Source organism: Phascolarctos cinereus, unplaced genomic scaffold, assembly GCF_003287225.1.
Source record: "Phascolarctos cinereus isolate Bilbo 61053 unplaced genomic scaffold, phaCin_HiC Scaffold_726;HRSCAF=1367, whole genome shotgun sequence".
NCBI classification, from domain to species: domain Eukaryota; kingdom Metazoa; phylum Chordata; class Mammalia; order Diprotodontia; family Phascolarctidae; genus Phascolarctos; species Phascolarctos cinereus.
The window spans coordinates 370,215,149-370,230,278 of NW_027556098.1; the positions used below are offsets into that span (position 1 = coordinate 370,215,149).

The 15,130-nt window shown below is 47.7% G+C and overlaps 1 protein-coding gene across 2 annotated transcripts in view; it reads right to left on the reverse strand.

Annotated features, from left to right (window-relative positions):
* Positions 1–1,262: 1,262 nt before the first annotated feature.
* The window catches only part of PTPRU (protein tyrosine phosphatase receptor type U), a 105,097-nt gene continuing 91,229 nt past the window's right edge, over positions 1,263–15,130 (reverse strand). For both annotated transcript variants that reach the window (XM_020983356.2, XM_078145518.1), the window contains exons 26-30: positions 10,323–10,463; positions 7,266–7,391; positions 6,373–6,530; positions 4,060–4,195; positions 1,263–2,845 (exon numbers count right to left, since the gene is read on the reverse strand). In XM_020983356.2, coding sequence (XP_020839015.2) covers positions 2,783–2,845; positions 4,060–4,195; positions 6,373–6,530; positions 7,266–7,391; positions 10,323–10,463 — 624 coding nt within the window. In that variant the 3' untranslated portion in view covers positions 1,263–2,782. The remainder of the gene's footprint in view (positions 2,846–4,059; positions 4,196–6,372; positions 6,531–7,265; positions 7,392–10,322; positions 10,464–15,130) is intronic.

The window sequence follows — 15,130 nt, forward strand, 5'->3', positions numbered from 1 at the left end:
AGACTCAGGGTACAGATGGAGAAGTATATTGTTTGGACATGGCCAATAAAGGAATCATTTTTGCTTTACTAGATATAATTGCTATAAAGGTTTTTTTTTCTCTCTCATGGGAAGGTGAGAAAGAAAATGGATTTTTGTTCATTGAAAAATATAAAATAACTTTTTAAGGTCCAGTCAAAAAACAGGCTGAACTTGAGCAGTTCAGCAGAAGTATCCAGTATGAAAGGTGCACTTAGGACACTGCTGGACTCATTAGCTGCTTTATCCCCATCATGGCCAACCGAGATAGAACCATACTGCAAAGATGCATGCTTTTATTGGGGTCAGCATAACATCAACATAAATGGCATCAACACAAATCTCAACTTCTCCATTCTTAGAATAGAGCGTTCATGAGTTGCTGTGGCCAAAAGTACTGGGTTTGAATGTTTCTGATGTTCATTTCGGCTCTGAGAGCTCATGAGACAGAGCTGGAGAGGCCCTGTGTCCCTACAGTGTCTGGTGGTCAGACCTGCTATGTTGGGAGTATGCTTTTCCTTCAGTCCTAAGGAGAAAGGTCTTGTTCTTTGTGTCTCTGGCAGAGCAGGGACCTCAGACGGGAGGTGCTGGTGCATGGGTGCCAATTCAGGCTCATTCTGCAGCTCTGACTCTCCTCCATGCCCCCTCCACCAGCTCCCTAATGTGAAACTATTCAGGAGAGATACCAAGAAAAAAAACTGGCAGGGGGTGGAAGGCCATACCAGGTGGTCCCTTCCTATGAAGGGTACTTGGTGGGAGAATTATCAATGATAAAGGGAAACATTGGGGCACCCCCATATCAGGCAACATCTCCAAGGTGCCAAGCCACGATTGAAGTACTCAAAGGGGCCATGTCCTCAATAGGCCATCTTAGCTACTCAGAGCCAAAGACTCACCATGAGCTGGAATCTGGGATGACTTTCGGTACCCCTACCCTGGCCTATAGAACTCTAGGACTGCTAATTGGGAGAAATGTCTAGCTATAGGGCCAGATGCTTGGATCTTTGGTTAACAACTGGCCTCCCAATACCCCACTGAAATCACAGACTCATAGCTTCAAAGCTTAGAAGTAGGAGTTAATGCATGCTGCCCATTTTACAGATGAGGAAAGTTGAGGCCCAAGGTCACACAGTAGCATAATCAGGTTCAAACCCAAACCCCCTGAAACTTAAATTCAGCAGTTTTTCCAACACATCACCACAACCTCCCGGGGTCATAAAGTAGGAAAGGCAGGCACACACAGATCCAATCCATGGCATTCAGAGAGCTCTTTTATTTACAAAGCGATTTACAAACATCAGCTTGTGACTCCCCACAGCCCCTCGCGAGGTAGGTCAGTAAGTCATATCTACAGTTTACAGATGGGGAAACTGAGGCACAGAATGGGGATGTGGCCTGCCCCATTGTGAAAAGATCTTTCTTGTCCCCATCCGCAAAAGAAAAGAAGAAAAGAAACATATGCATCCTTGCTCCTGGGATCACCCAGACATGCAAGTAAACACCCATGTTCTGGTGCTCCAGCACAAGCTGCTGTTTCCCTCTACCCTCAGTAAGCACCCACGAGGGATCCATAGACTCCCCATTCCCCATGGTGGTCTATAGTTCAGCCTTACAGATTGTCACTCGCCTGGGCTGGGCCTGGCTGGGCCAGCGAGGACAAAACTCTGAGTGAAGGAGGAGCGAGGAGAGGGTAATGAGTCAGTTTCATTCTCAGAACACGGTGGGCTGGAGATATCGGGGTAAAGGGAAACTGGTTGGGGAGCTCTCAGCATCCCCTGGGTCAGGCATCTGGCATCTGGTTCACAGAAGTTTGGGGTTAGAGGGCCAGCACCCCTTGGGTCATGAAAAAGCATTCTGGGGGATGCAGGAGATGAGCAACCCAATGAAATCAACTGGCCTGGGTAGGTGAAGGGGGTAGATCAGTGCCAGATGGGCTGACTGGTCACTGGGGGGTCAAGGAGGAGAGGGTGTGACCTCTCAGACACAAGGAAAAGGTTAGTGTTCACTCATTAGAGCCTACCAAGTCTATGGTGGAAAAGACCATTGGGTACTACTACCCCTTACTGGGAAGTCATAGCTAGGACCGTCTCCTCTTAACGGAGCACCTGGCCAGATTCCCGAGCCCCACCCATTCACCAGCCTTAAATCAGTCTTCTTCCCTTTGTACTCCCAAGCCCAGAAGGACTCAGACAGCTACAACCTCTGCAAGGCCCTTTCCTGATGATCTAAATTCTCTCTCACTCAAGGGCTGCCCAGCTCCATCATGGGCTCAAAAATTCAATCTCAGGGCAAAGTAGCTGTAGTTAACAAACCCCTATCCCCTCCAGGATCTGAAACAGCCATCCTGGTATGCCCACTCTTTGCTCTGTGGTCCCATCCTAACAGCACTGAAGGCCTTTTCCTAGGCCTATATGAGCCGGAGTGGGACTGGAAGGCTCCATCCCCAGCTGCCCCCTCCATTTGGTCCCTAAAACCTTCCCAGGTACCAGGACTGACCTAGAGAAAACCCCAATCCAGCATAGTGCCACATCCTATCTACAGGGCCTCCCCCTCACACTTCTGCAAGGGCCACTGAATGGGGGCTATGCCTAAGAGGAGAGGGGACAGGATAGTGTCAGAGCCAGGGTGACCTAGGGCAGGCAAATGGGCAACCAGGTCATCCCCTCATATCAGGGTTCTCACTTGTAGGTGGGGTAGCAGGTGATGGGAGGGCCAGCCCCTGGGGGATGAGCCCCCTCCCCTCCAAGACTTAGCATGTCTCACGCTATCTGGGCTCCAATGATTCCAGGTATTCCAGGGCCACATCATAGCAGAAATGGTACTGTTCCTATAAGGGAAGGAGGGAGAGAGGGAGGAAGAAGTGGTGAGTTATTAGCAGGGACTTTTCTGCCCATCTGCCTACATACTCCATTCCCCAACATATCACTGTCCCAGGGAAAAGAGATCAAGACAGGAAGCTTTCTTAAAAAGGTTGAGAAAAGGGGCAGCTAGGTGGCGCAGTGGATAGAGCACCAGCCCTGAATTCAGGAGTACTTGAGTTCAAATCCGGCCTCAGACACGTAACACTTACTAGCTGTGTGACCCTGGGCAAGTCACTTTACCCCATTGCCCAGCCAAAAATAAATAAATAAATGAATGAATGAATGAATGAATGAATGAATGAATGAATGAATAAATAAATAAGGTTGAGAAAAGAAGCTTGACATCCTAGAGTTCTCAGTCACTAAGCTGTGAGATGCCACCCAAGGATAGACAAGGGATAAGTCTGGGGGCATTAACAGGGAATGAACAGGGCATTGAACACAGATGGGATTCTGGGCATGGGATATATAATGGACAGGGATTGAAAATGGAGTACGGGTGGGATGATGTATAAAATGGATGGGATACTGGGAACAGGGTATTAAATAGGCTCTAATCATGGGGGCACTAGGTTTGGAGTCAACAGGGAATTTGGCATAGAATTTATAATGGCTAGGGAATGTAGCATGGAAGAGTGTGGGGCTAAAATGAATGGGATGCTGAACATAGGGTACAGAAGAAAAACCCCCAGCATGGGATAAGCATGTAATAGAGAGGATGCTGGACTTGGCATGGTAGAATGGATAGGAGAGCAGGCATGAGGTATGAAAGGGACAGGGCACTGAGTACAGGGTAAAGATGGGCAATGGGTCATGAAACAGATGGGACGCTAAGCATGGTGATAAAATAGTCATGGAGTGTGAATGAATTGTTAGGAATGGAATAGACATGGCATTAGGCACAGATGAGACGCTAGGTATGGGGTACCAGAATGGATGGATGCTAGGCATATGTTACAGAATATTGAGAATGGAGTGGACAGGGTGTTTGGTATGTTGGGCACAGGGGTAAGGCATCATTTATGGAAAGGACAGGGCTCTGGGCATGTGGTATAGATGCGTATAGGATGTAGATAGATGATATGTTGGGCACAAGGTATGGATGGCACACTTGGGTTGGAATGAGTAGGGTGTTGGCCACAGGAAGGATAGGGCACCAGGCACAAGGAGGCCCACTCACCAGAGTTTCCACCATGTTGGGCTTGTAGTTACGCAGCATCTTGGCAGCAAAGAAAACATCCACCAGGTTATGGCAGCGAATCATCTCCAGGACCGTGGTGGAGGCACAGAAGGTACCACTGCGGCCGCCTCCATTCCTGTCAAGAGGGGGAAGGCCCATCTTTTGAGGGGGAAGGTCCCCAGAGATACCCAGAGGGATAGACGAGACATACTGCTAGAGACAGAGACACCCAAAGACAGAGATGGGAGATGGAGAAACAGAGCTAGCCAGAAATCTCAGAAAGACACACAGAAAGAAAAAGACCCATGCATAAAAAGAGCAACCCAGGGTGTGGCCACACCTGGAAGGCTCTCCCTCCTCAATCATCAGCTTCTTCAGGGTCCAACTCAAGAGCCACATCCTAGAAGAGGTCTTTCCTGACCGCCACCATCACCCCATCCCATTCACCATGTTTGCTCTTTCCACTAACTGTCTTGCATTTATTTATATGTGCAGAGGCGGTATGGTAGAGCGAATAGAGAAGCTAACCTTGGAGTCAGGAAGACCTGGGTTCAAGTCCTGACACACTGGTCATGTAACCCTGAGAAAGTCACCTAACTTGTCACAGAACAGATGCCCATCTACAATGGTCAGCAAATCAGTCAGTCGATAAACATTTATTAAGCTCCTACTATGCCCTAACATGGAGGACACAAAGAAAGGCAAAAGACAGTCTCTGTGTCAAGGAGTTCAGTCTATGGGGGAGACAACATGCAAATGACTAGGTACAAATAAGCCATCGACAGAACAAATTAATCAAATAATCAAAAGAAGGAAAATATTAAATTAATTGGTAGCGGGAGTTCCTTACCAGGAGATTCCTACATCAATAAAATCATAGGCTGGGTAAGTGTGTGTGTGTGTATACCATAAGCTACTTGATGACAGAAATTATTTCATCTTTCTCCTTGTATCTCCAGTGTTTAACAAAGTGCTTGACACATAGTAGGTGCTTAATAAATGTTTGCTGAGAGGTAGGGAGGAATCGGTGAGTAGCAGGCGTACATGTGCATGCCCGGGTCGTGCTCACTCCCTCAGCCACAATGTCCCATCCTTCTCAGGGACAGTCTATGGCCTCTCCGTCTCCTTCCCAGGTGAGGAGTCCCTTCAGAGCCTTGATTTTCCAAAAGGTAGCAGTTGTACAGAATAAAGGGAACCCAGGCAAATGCGATTTGGGCTTCTCATTCCAGAGAATCCTCCCTCCCACTCCTCTCTCTGCCACAACCCTGACACTCAGCCACCAGCAAGCACCAAGCTAAGGTGAACAAGCCAGTCTACCTAGGCCAAGGCAGGATAGTTGTCCCAAGGTGGCCAAAAGACTACAGCCCACCAGGAAAGCTTCTCCCCACCTCCATGGCAACCAGGAACGTTGTTGGGTATGAGGACAGAGATCCAATTCTTTGGGCCCATCTTCAGCTAGAGGAGCATCTGTCCTGCCTGGGCCATGGAGGTGACTCCCCAGACAAGATTTTCTCAGCCTTTTGTTGGGGCCCAGCCCCCTTTGGCAGTCTGGTGAAGCCTATAGACCCCTTCTCAGAATGTTGTAGGGTCTTTTTTTTTAATTGAAGGAAATGCTAAATTTTAATTAGGTTTAGTGAATATAAAGATGTAATTGCTTTCCCATCCAAGTTTGCAGACCCTCTGAAATCTTGGTCTATGGATCTCAGGTTAAGAATTCTTGCCTTAGGGGAAGCTGGGAATTCTGTAGGATTTGGCACCCCACAGAAGGAACTCCCTCCGTCACACCTCCAAGCACATACCCCTGGTGAACTGGCATTTTTCCCTGTCTGTTAACTTCCCCCCTCCTGTCCCCCTCAGTGCCCCTAGACAGGCCCTGCTGTGAAAGAGGCTGATGCAGCACCCCCAGGCTGAGGGGGGAGGGAGTGGTTGAAGAGGTCAGCACATACTGATGGTGAAACATTTTTGTTGGCTCAGCAGAATAGAAGAGCCTGACACATGATTTATCTGTATGTCTGAACTTTCGAGCTAGAAAGGACTCCAGGGGCCAGGTTGTCCAACCCCCTTATCTAACAGATGAGGAAACTGAGGCCCAGAGACCACGGTCGCCCAGGGATTAAGTGGCAGAGGACTCAGCCCCAGGGCCTCTCTAGGGCCAGTTCTCAAGGCCCCAGAGAGGGGTCCCGAGGCCCAGCCAGGAGCTCTGCAGTCACCACCCTCAACTCCACCTCTGGCCCAGAGTTCTAATATATGCTGCTCCCCAGTGGCAGCCTGGTTTTCAGTGCCCAGCCCCCTCCAGCCCCTGAGGTCACTCACAGGCAATGCACGATGGTCCGCCCCTCCCCACTCTCAGCCTGCCATTTCTCCACCTCAGCCAGCAAGTGCAGGAAGGCCTTCTTGGAGTCAGGCGTGTCCCGGTATGCAGACCAGCGCAGAAACTGGAAGTGTCGTACCAGCAGATGTCCTTCCTGCAGCTAGGGAGGGCAAGGGCAGGGGTCAGGGAGGACAGAGGGGGCAGGCAGATGGGAAGCATCCCTGACAGAGGGATAAGGGAACCTCAGAATCAAAGGGACACCGGGGTCCAGGGGATGGGGCATCAGTGATGAGGGGACGTTGTGGGCAGGAACATGGGGAGCATCAGAATCAGGGAGGACATCGGGGTGCAAGGCATCAAAGGGAAAAGGATGGAGACCATCAGGGACTGATTGATCTGGGGGTCAGGGAGATGAGAGAAATTAAAGGTAAGAGACTGAGGAGATATCAGGCATAGAGGACCCAGAGGTCAAGAGAACAAGGATACCTCAGTGTCAGCAGAATGGGGGGGGGGGCCTTCAGCATCCAGGGGCAGGGGCTGGGGGGACAGGAGGATGAGACCCATTGAATGTGGAGAGGACGAGAGAACAGCAGTATCCCAAGGCTAGGCAATGGGGGGCATTGAAAGCAGAGAGGGAGGAGGACACTACGGACATCACAGGCAGGGGGCGGGGGCACAAGGATGACATGAAAAGGAGAGCAGCAGGAGGACTTGGGGAAGAGAGAACCCCAATCCAGCAGCCAGGCCTCGAGCACATTCATGATAATGATAGGGAAATTCAATCTGTGGAGCTGGAATCCTAATGCCTCTCAGTTTAATTAGTTGATAATTAAGTCCTGCTTGTATGCATGCACACACACGCACACACACACACACACACCCCTGGCACACTTACCCGAGTGAGGTTCTGAACTCGGAAGAGACGAGCAATGAGGTCATCGTCTGCTGTGCCAGACACAAACTCCACGTCCATGGGGCCGTACTGCTGGCGACCAGGCTCTGGCCAGTACTGGGGACAGGGCTGGGGGGTTCAGTCAGATTGGGAGTGAGGGCCTCAGCGCTCCCACCCATAGTGACCCACATCTACACACACACACACCTTTTCTTCAGGAGCCCTTTTCTGGTCTCCCCTCTGCCCCCCAGCTACTGGTGCCCTCCCCTCTGAGATTACTTTACATTTGCCCTGTATATATCTTACATGTACCTGGTTATTTGCATGATGTCTCCTTCATTAGACTGTGAGCTCCTTGGCAGCTTAACACAGTGCCTGGCACATTGTGAGCCATTAATAAATGCTTGTGGGATAACTGTCTCAACTATTCACATATGCACAGAGCCACAGTAACATTCACCCATACACACCAACACGGTCTATACACGTGCACCAACATACACACACATACAAGGATGCACCCAGATACACAATGACCCATGGTTCCATCCCAACACACAGGCAACCTGACACCTTCACCCTTTCACAAAGAATAGTGCACATGGACCCACTGCCTCACATGCCTATATACAGAGGCCAAACCCATGAGCCTTGCACAGACACACACAGCTAGCTGCCCATAGATTCACCCCCCAGACCCAGATAAGCACACAAAGGTACCAAGAGAGAAAGGTTCGCTTCTCTCCTATCAGCCCTCACATGGCTTTGCCCAGACACAAGACTGTCCAATTCCATGGATGCCTCTGATGTCCCATCCCTGGGCTGGGCTGGGCTGGGCTTGGGGGATGGAGGATAAGGGAGTATCGACAATCCAACTCAGCCCAGAAACTAATCAACCCAAGGGCAGGAGTCAGAGTGGCTCCAACACTGGATTTAAAATCAGGATGGCATGGATTCAAATCCTGTCTGACTAGCTACGCAAACCTGGGCAAGTGATTTAAACTCTCTGGGCCTCAGTTTCCTCATCTGGAAAATGAGGTTGGACTAAATGGTCTCTTGAGGTCCCTACAAGCTTTAAATCTATGATCCTATAATTTGGGCAGGGGCCTAGGAGTGGGGGTGGACTGTAGACGAAGTGGGGTCACCACAGCAATGCAGGTGTCTACACTTTCCTCAGCAAGTCAGTCACTAGCAAATACATTGCCATAGATTCATACAAGGGGATAGCAGAAGCAAGAGGGGAAATTGTATTTCCCTCCCTTTCTTGCAGAGGTGGGGAGCTATGGGTGTGGAATGCTGCATATGCCATCAGACTCAGTTAAAGTATGAGCTTTCCTGAACTACCTTTGTTTTTTCCTCTTTTTCTTAAATTCTTTGTCATGAGGGATGGCTCTCTGAGAAGAAGTGAGGTATGTATGGAAACAAATGTGATGGAAAAACAAAAGATAGGAATAAAAATATTTTTAATTTTTTAAAAATTCAAGGAGAGAGGACTAGATGACCATTGGTGTGTCCTTTCCAGCTCTAGTGCCTATTATATGCCAGGCACTGTGCTAAGTGCTGAAGATAAAAAAAAGAAAAAGGCAGACAACAGTCTCTGCTTTTAAGAAGCTCACAGACAAATAGGGAGAAATAAAAGTTATAAGTAAAAAGCTCTCCAATTCCCCTCTTAGCAAAGTGCAATCCTCGCCCTTCACTAAGGGACTTACGATGGGTTGCATGGCCAGTTAGAGCCAGAGACTGGGGCTTGAAGCTGGTCTCCTGGCTCCCGAGTCAGCCTGGACTCCATCTCAGCACACCAGCACCCCAGCCCAGGCTGGAGCCCTAATTCTGCAGACTGGGACGGGGGCACCCACTTCTGTAATCCCTCCCCTATTCCTAGTAGCATCGATGGTCAAGAGAAGCAGAGCACATGCCATGGGTAGCTACAACCAGATCACTCAATCTGCCTGGAGTCCACTGCGAACCAAAACTCATAAAATCCCTCAGTTAATGAAGTCTCCTCTGCTATCTGTTAAAAGCCCATGAACTTAATTCTATATAAAGCCCACTTCCCATCGGAGTTAATGAACAGAGCCATAACCAGCAGCCTTCGCACCCCCAGCAAGTGATACCAAATGCCCTGAGTTCAGTTAGGAAGACAGGAGGGAAGATGGTAAAGAACTTAGGGCAATTGGAAGGCCATTTCTAGGGAAACCACTGGGGAGGGAGGAACACAGCAGACAAGCAGCTAATCCAGGGTGTGGCCATATGGGGGATGAAGTCCCTTCTGACAGAGTCTCATTTTAAATAATTGTGCTTCAGGTTTATATCACCTTTATTTCTAAATATATACTTCCTCCCCGACCTAAAGAGTCATCCCTTATCATAAAAAACAGGGGGGGAAAAACATTAATTAGTCTTGCTAATAAGATGCTGAACTCAGTGGATTCTACAATTCTAAAGGACTAAAAAAGTTGTCAACACCCCCTCTAGATTTCAGCCCTAGGAAAAGCCCTGATCACCAAACCCTAGTTATGGATTTGTTAACAGGACTATGTTGGCTGTGGGAGTTTTGTTTTGTTTTGTTTTGTTTTTCAATCCATTTTGGTGTCAGTGGGTGAGGACTGAACATCCCATGTCCTAAGGTCCATTCCCTTTGTTCAGAAGCCCTCCCCACACATCTGGCACCTCCCCAGATCCAAGGCTCCCCATGCCACTGAGCAGGAATGAGGGCTCACGCTTTGGCCCAGTTCTGTCCTCAAGGTCCAGCTTACCTCTGCTCAGTCTTGGGGACATCTTTACCAGGCTGGGAGATCAATATTGTCTGCTCCCTCAGCTCTCCTCCCCTCCTCCCCATGGGCCCTTTAAGGACCCCAAAACCAATAAATACCCTCCCCCTAAGACTCAGCTAACTGAGAAACCCTAAACCCTGTGATCAGAGAAAAGTAGGTAGTGTGGAGCAATGAAAAGAGTAACAGATGGGTAATCAGAAGATCTGGGTTCAAGTCCTGACTCCTACAACTACTAGCTGTTTGACATGAGGCAAATCAATCAACCCCTCCCCACAAACACACTCACCCAGGCAGAATTGGACTGATTCAGCTGATTGAGCATGACGATTGAAGTGCAGCCATAATCATAGACCAGGCGCCAGAAGTCAGGGGTCGTGCTCTGCAGTGGATGCAGGGTGACAATGAAGGCCGCACTCTGGGTGTAACTCTGCAGGGGAAGGGAAGGTCCAACACCCATCGGTCAGCCCAGCCCCTCAGTCCTCTGAAGCACCTCAAAATGAACACGCAGTTCCTCCCACCCAGTCCCAAGGAGCTCATTCCAGGCCAGCTGTAACACATAGCTAGATTCTTCTGCCTCGCATCAGCTGCCCCATTTTCCATATAGAAAACATTAAGGCCTGATTGAGAAACAGACGGATTGTCTTTTTCAACACAAAAGTCATAAAGAGAAGCCTTGGGCGCAGCCCCAAAGGAACCATAGAATCTCAGAACTGGAAGAGACCTTAGAACATAGACTATTGGAACTGTAAGGGGCATTGGAGCATAGAATGTTAGATCTGGAAGGAGCCTTATAACAGAATATCAGGACTAGGATGAACTTTAAAACAGAATATTGGAAGTGGAAGGGACCTTGTTACACAGAATCTAGAATACCAAGTTTCAAATCTTAGAACATAGAATGTTAGAATACAGAATGTCAAGGCTGGGAGGGCCTTTAAAACAGAACATTAGAGGTAGAAGGGACTTTAGAACACAGAATCTGAGAATGCCAAATTTCAGATGTAGAAAGAGTCTCACAACATAGAATATTAGAATATAGAATGTCAGGGCTAGGAGAGACTTTAGAACACTGAATATTGGAGGTAGAAGTGACCTTAGAACACAGAACCTTAGAACACTGAATTTCAGAGCTAGAAAGGACCTCAGAACACAGAATACAGAATTTCAGAGCTAGAAGGGCCCTTAGGACGTAGATTCTCAGAGTTGGATGGCATCTCAGAGGTAATCTAGTCCCAAATTCTTAACACATGGAACACACCCTAACCACAACTTCTTACCCTACAAGAAATTCACTCGACAGAATCCCTAATAGGTAATCATCTCACTTGTCTATGTGAACCCTCCCAGGACTAGAAGGCTCGCTATTACATAAGGCAGACCATTCTATTGTTGGAAAGGAATAAATTTTTTGAAATGATTCCTTTCATTAAGTCAAAATCTACCCCTGTGCCCCTTGTTCTGCCCTCTGGGGCCATATAGAACAATGTTGGTGCCACAATAATTTAAGGACAGCTACTGTGTCTCCCTTTAGTCTAGGTTATATACCCTTGGGTTTTTTTTAACCATTACCATATGAATACTACTGATGTTTCTTCCACTATGATGGATTTGGTGGGTCATCAATTTTTTAAACCCAAGCATAGGGTCTTACATTTGTTACTACGTCATATTATTGACTGCTGCCCATCGCTTTAGTTTGTCAAGCCTATCTGGGATTCTAAGAGGCAATCATCATCATGAGTACTTTTTTTTTTCCAGCTGGTACAAATACCAGCAAACTTATTAAAAAACACCTACCTGCTAGTCCCCTGTATTCCATCCAATTAAACAAACATTTATCAAACATTTCCTATGTCCGGGGTGATATGCTAGGCCCTGAATGTCCTGAACTTGAGGTTAAAACCAAGTATAAAAAAAAAGTTCATGTCTTAAAAAGTTCAGATATGGCTGTTTCTTGACCTGGTTACAAAGCGTCTCTTTCACGGGCTTCCCCATTACCAATTTCTTTCATTGGGCAAAAGTCAGCTTAAGTTCCTTGATGTAATAACACCTTTAATTCAGCTTAGTTCAACATATGACATTTACTTCAGTTTCATATTCTAACAAGTACTGGGGAAAGATCCATTACCAGCTGTAAATTAACACTTTTTTTCCCTCATCTTCCTTGACACCTATGGCAATTTAAAAGGCGTTATTCTTCAAGTTTCCTAGTTTCACTAGATGTGCATTTATAGGGTAATAAGTGTTGATGCTGGTGATGCTGGTGATTATCACTATTATTAATTCAACTGAACAAACATTTCTCTTTTTACAGCTTCTTGCTGTCCTGTAGGAAGTCCTCTAAACTACTCTGTGCCCCCTAATGCTGACAAAATTGGGAACCCCACAGAGGATTCTGAGATGCCTGGAACGATATTGTCTAGATTCCCAAGTAATCTTCTGTGGTGGACCCAAGTCAGCTCCTACAGTTTTCCATCAGCTAGAGAGCAATCCCAAGTCTGCAAAGCCCCGTAAAGGGTTCCCAGGCTAGCACCATGGACAGCTAAATTCATGGGAAACCTTTTGAGGTAACCAAGGGCAGCATGCCATAGTGGGTAGGATGCTGGTCTTGGAGTTAGAAAGATCTGTATTCAAATCCTCCCTGCATAACCTTAACCCCTCTTTACCTCAACATCTTCATCTGTAAAATGAGGGGGTTGGACTGAATGGCTTCTAAAGTTATCTTCCAGTTCTAAACCTACGATCCTGTAGATTTAGTTGGGAGCTCTTTCTGGAGGCACTGTTTGGCCTAAGCAGAGAGCTAGATGGAGTAGTGGATAGAGAGCCAGACTTGGGGTCAGAAAGATCTTGCGTTAGAATATGGCCTCAGAAATTTACTAGACATGTGACCCTGGGCAAGTCACTTAATGGCTGTCTGCCTCAATTTCTTATCTATAAAATGAGGATAATAAAACACCTCCCTCCCAGGGTTGTTGTGAGGGAAAATGAGATAATAATCGTGAAACATTTTGCAAATCTCCAAGTGCTGTATAAATACAAGCTATTGTTATTATTAAAGGCTCAGCCCATTTGTGAAATATGCTAGCCGAGTGGGGCATAGGATTTTTGTTTTAAGCTGGAACAGCTCCCAGCCCTTGAGAGGGTAACAAACAAAAGAAGAGAGGTGCCAGAAAGAACAGCAGTGGGAAGAAAAGGAGGAATTGAAAAGATCACAGGGCCAGGCATCAGGAGATCTGGGTCCTACAGATACAAAGGCAGAGCTCTCCTGCCCCTGCACCCCACCCTCCTAGTCAATTACAAAAGACGCCATATGTCTCAGTCTACTAAGGAGAGTTCTGAATAGTTCTGTCAGGGTGTTTCTTCTTATGTTTTCCCCTTTGTTACTTCTACCCATTGCTATGAGTTCTGCCCACAGGGGCCATGCCAAACAAGTATATTCCTTCTTCCATGTGATAGCCTTTCAAATATTTGAAGAAGGCTTCAAGCTTCTGAAAGGCAGGATACCTTGGAAGAATTTAATATCTGTGTCCCCCACAAGCCTGAGTACATAGCCAGTCTATGAACCATCTATGTTAAATTGGAATGGAACTCACCTGAATTTTCTCACATTAATGATTTCATGCCAAATCAAGACTCTCGGACAGGAGTGGGGATGAGAACAACTTTCTATGTGTATTCAAACAGGGATCCATGGGAGGAACTGGGTTTTCCTATCACTTGAAACTCTTAATTGCACTCCAAGCCACTTGACCAAGTTGGAAATTCTCTGAGGTCCAAGAGGAAACCAAGAATAGATATCGGTTTTCAGTGACATGGAACTTGATCCAAGAGAGAACTAGTCCATAGCTTTCCAAAAGAACTACCTCCAAGGATAGGTCTTTGGGATGGTTCCTTAGCCCACCAGATTAGATAACGTCCAGAGCTAGGCCTACAGGTGAACTGGGATGGGTTGGCGGGGAAGGGTCAGAAGGGCTGGAAATAGATTCCAGGCTCCCCACTCCTGCCTGGAGGATTGAGGCCCAGACATGATTCCCATTCTGGATGCTGAAGAAGTTAATAGGCTTTAGGTGCAGACCAGAGAGAAGAGAGTGGGGAACCTATTCTCTACAAAGCTGAACCTAGCCCAGTCCTGTCTAGTCCAGAAGAGCCCCACCTGCTGTAATCAATACCTAATTGAGATAGATAGATAAAGATAGATACAAAATACCTAATTTACAAGCTGACATCAGTTTCTTTGGGATACAAGGTAGAACAGGCTGAGATTTCCCTGAGGAGAAGACAAGCAGAAGAGGAAGAGGAGATCAAAGAAGCTGAGAGAGATCCAAGAAGTTAGCCTCCCAAGTCTCAGCCACACCAAGCTCAGAACCAACTTGAGTTCTTCATCCTTTTCTTCCCCTGCTCTCTCCTCCCTCCAGGCTCCCAAACTCATTCACAGTCTCTCTGTCTCCAGGAAGCTTCTCTTACTGTGGGTGCCTCTTGTGGTTCCCCTCCCCCATCCTCAAGCCTTCCCTGTGCTAGACACCTACCTGAACCCCAGGGCTGAGGGCATGAACATACCCCTCCTCCAAGCACTGTCTGCCCCCAGCCTGGCCACCTCCTCCAACCAATCCCCAGACTCGAATGACTGGGGCTGGCCCCTGATAGGGAGGGAATCTTCTTAAAAATTTTCTCTAAGGGTCTGGCTAGCCAGAGCTAGGCAGTTATGGTTGAGGTTGCCACACACACACACCCCCCTCTCCCGGCAGCCCGGCCCCCCAGGTCTCCCTCAGAGCACTGGAAGATATTTCAGAGAGGTTTCTAAATGGATTGTGATCAAGCCATCCTGGGCTCCAGTAGTCCTGAGGTTGGCTGCAACAATCCAAGCACACTGCCCTTGCTTTGGTCTGTGACCAAAGAGGATGGGGCGGGACCTATTAAGTAAGCTTTTGTTTCAGGCTGACTCAACACCTTAGGAAACTTGGCCCCTGACTCAGCACTGAAGGGTCCAAGCTTCTGGTTCCATAACTTGAAGGCCGACCTAGAACAGGGGCTCAGGACACCCAGGCAGCCAGGGGAGAGGCCAGGCTCCCTACCCACATGCCCAAAAGCTCAGTC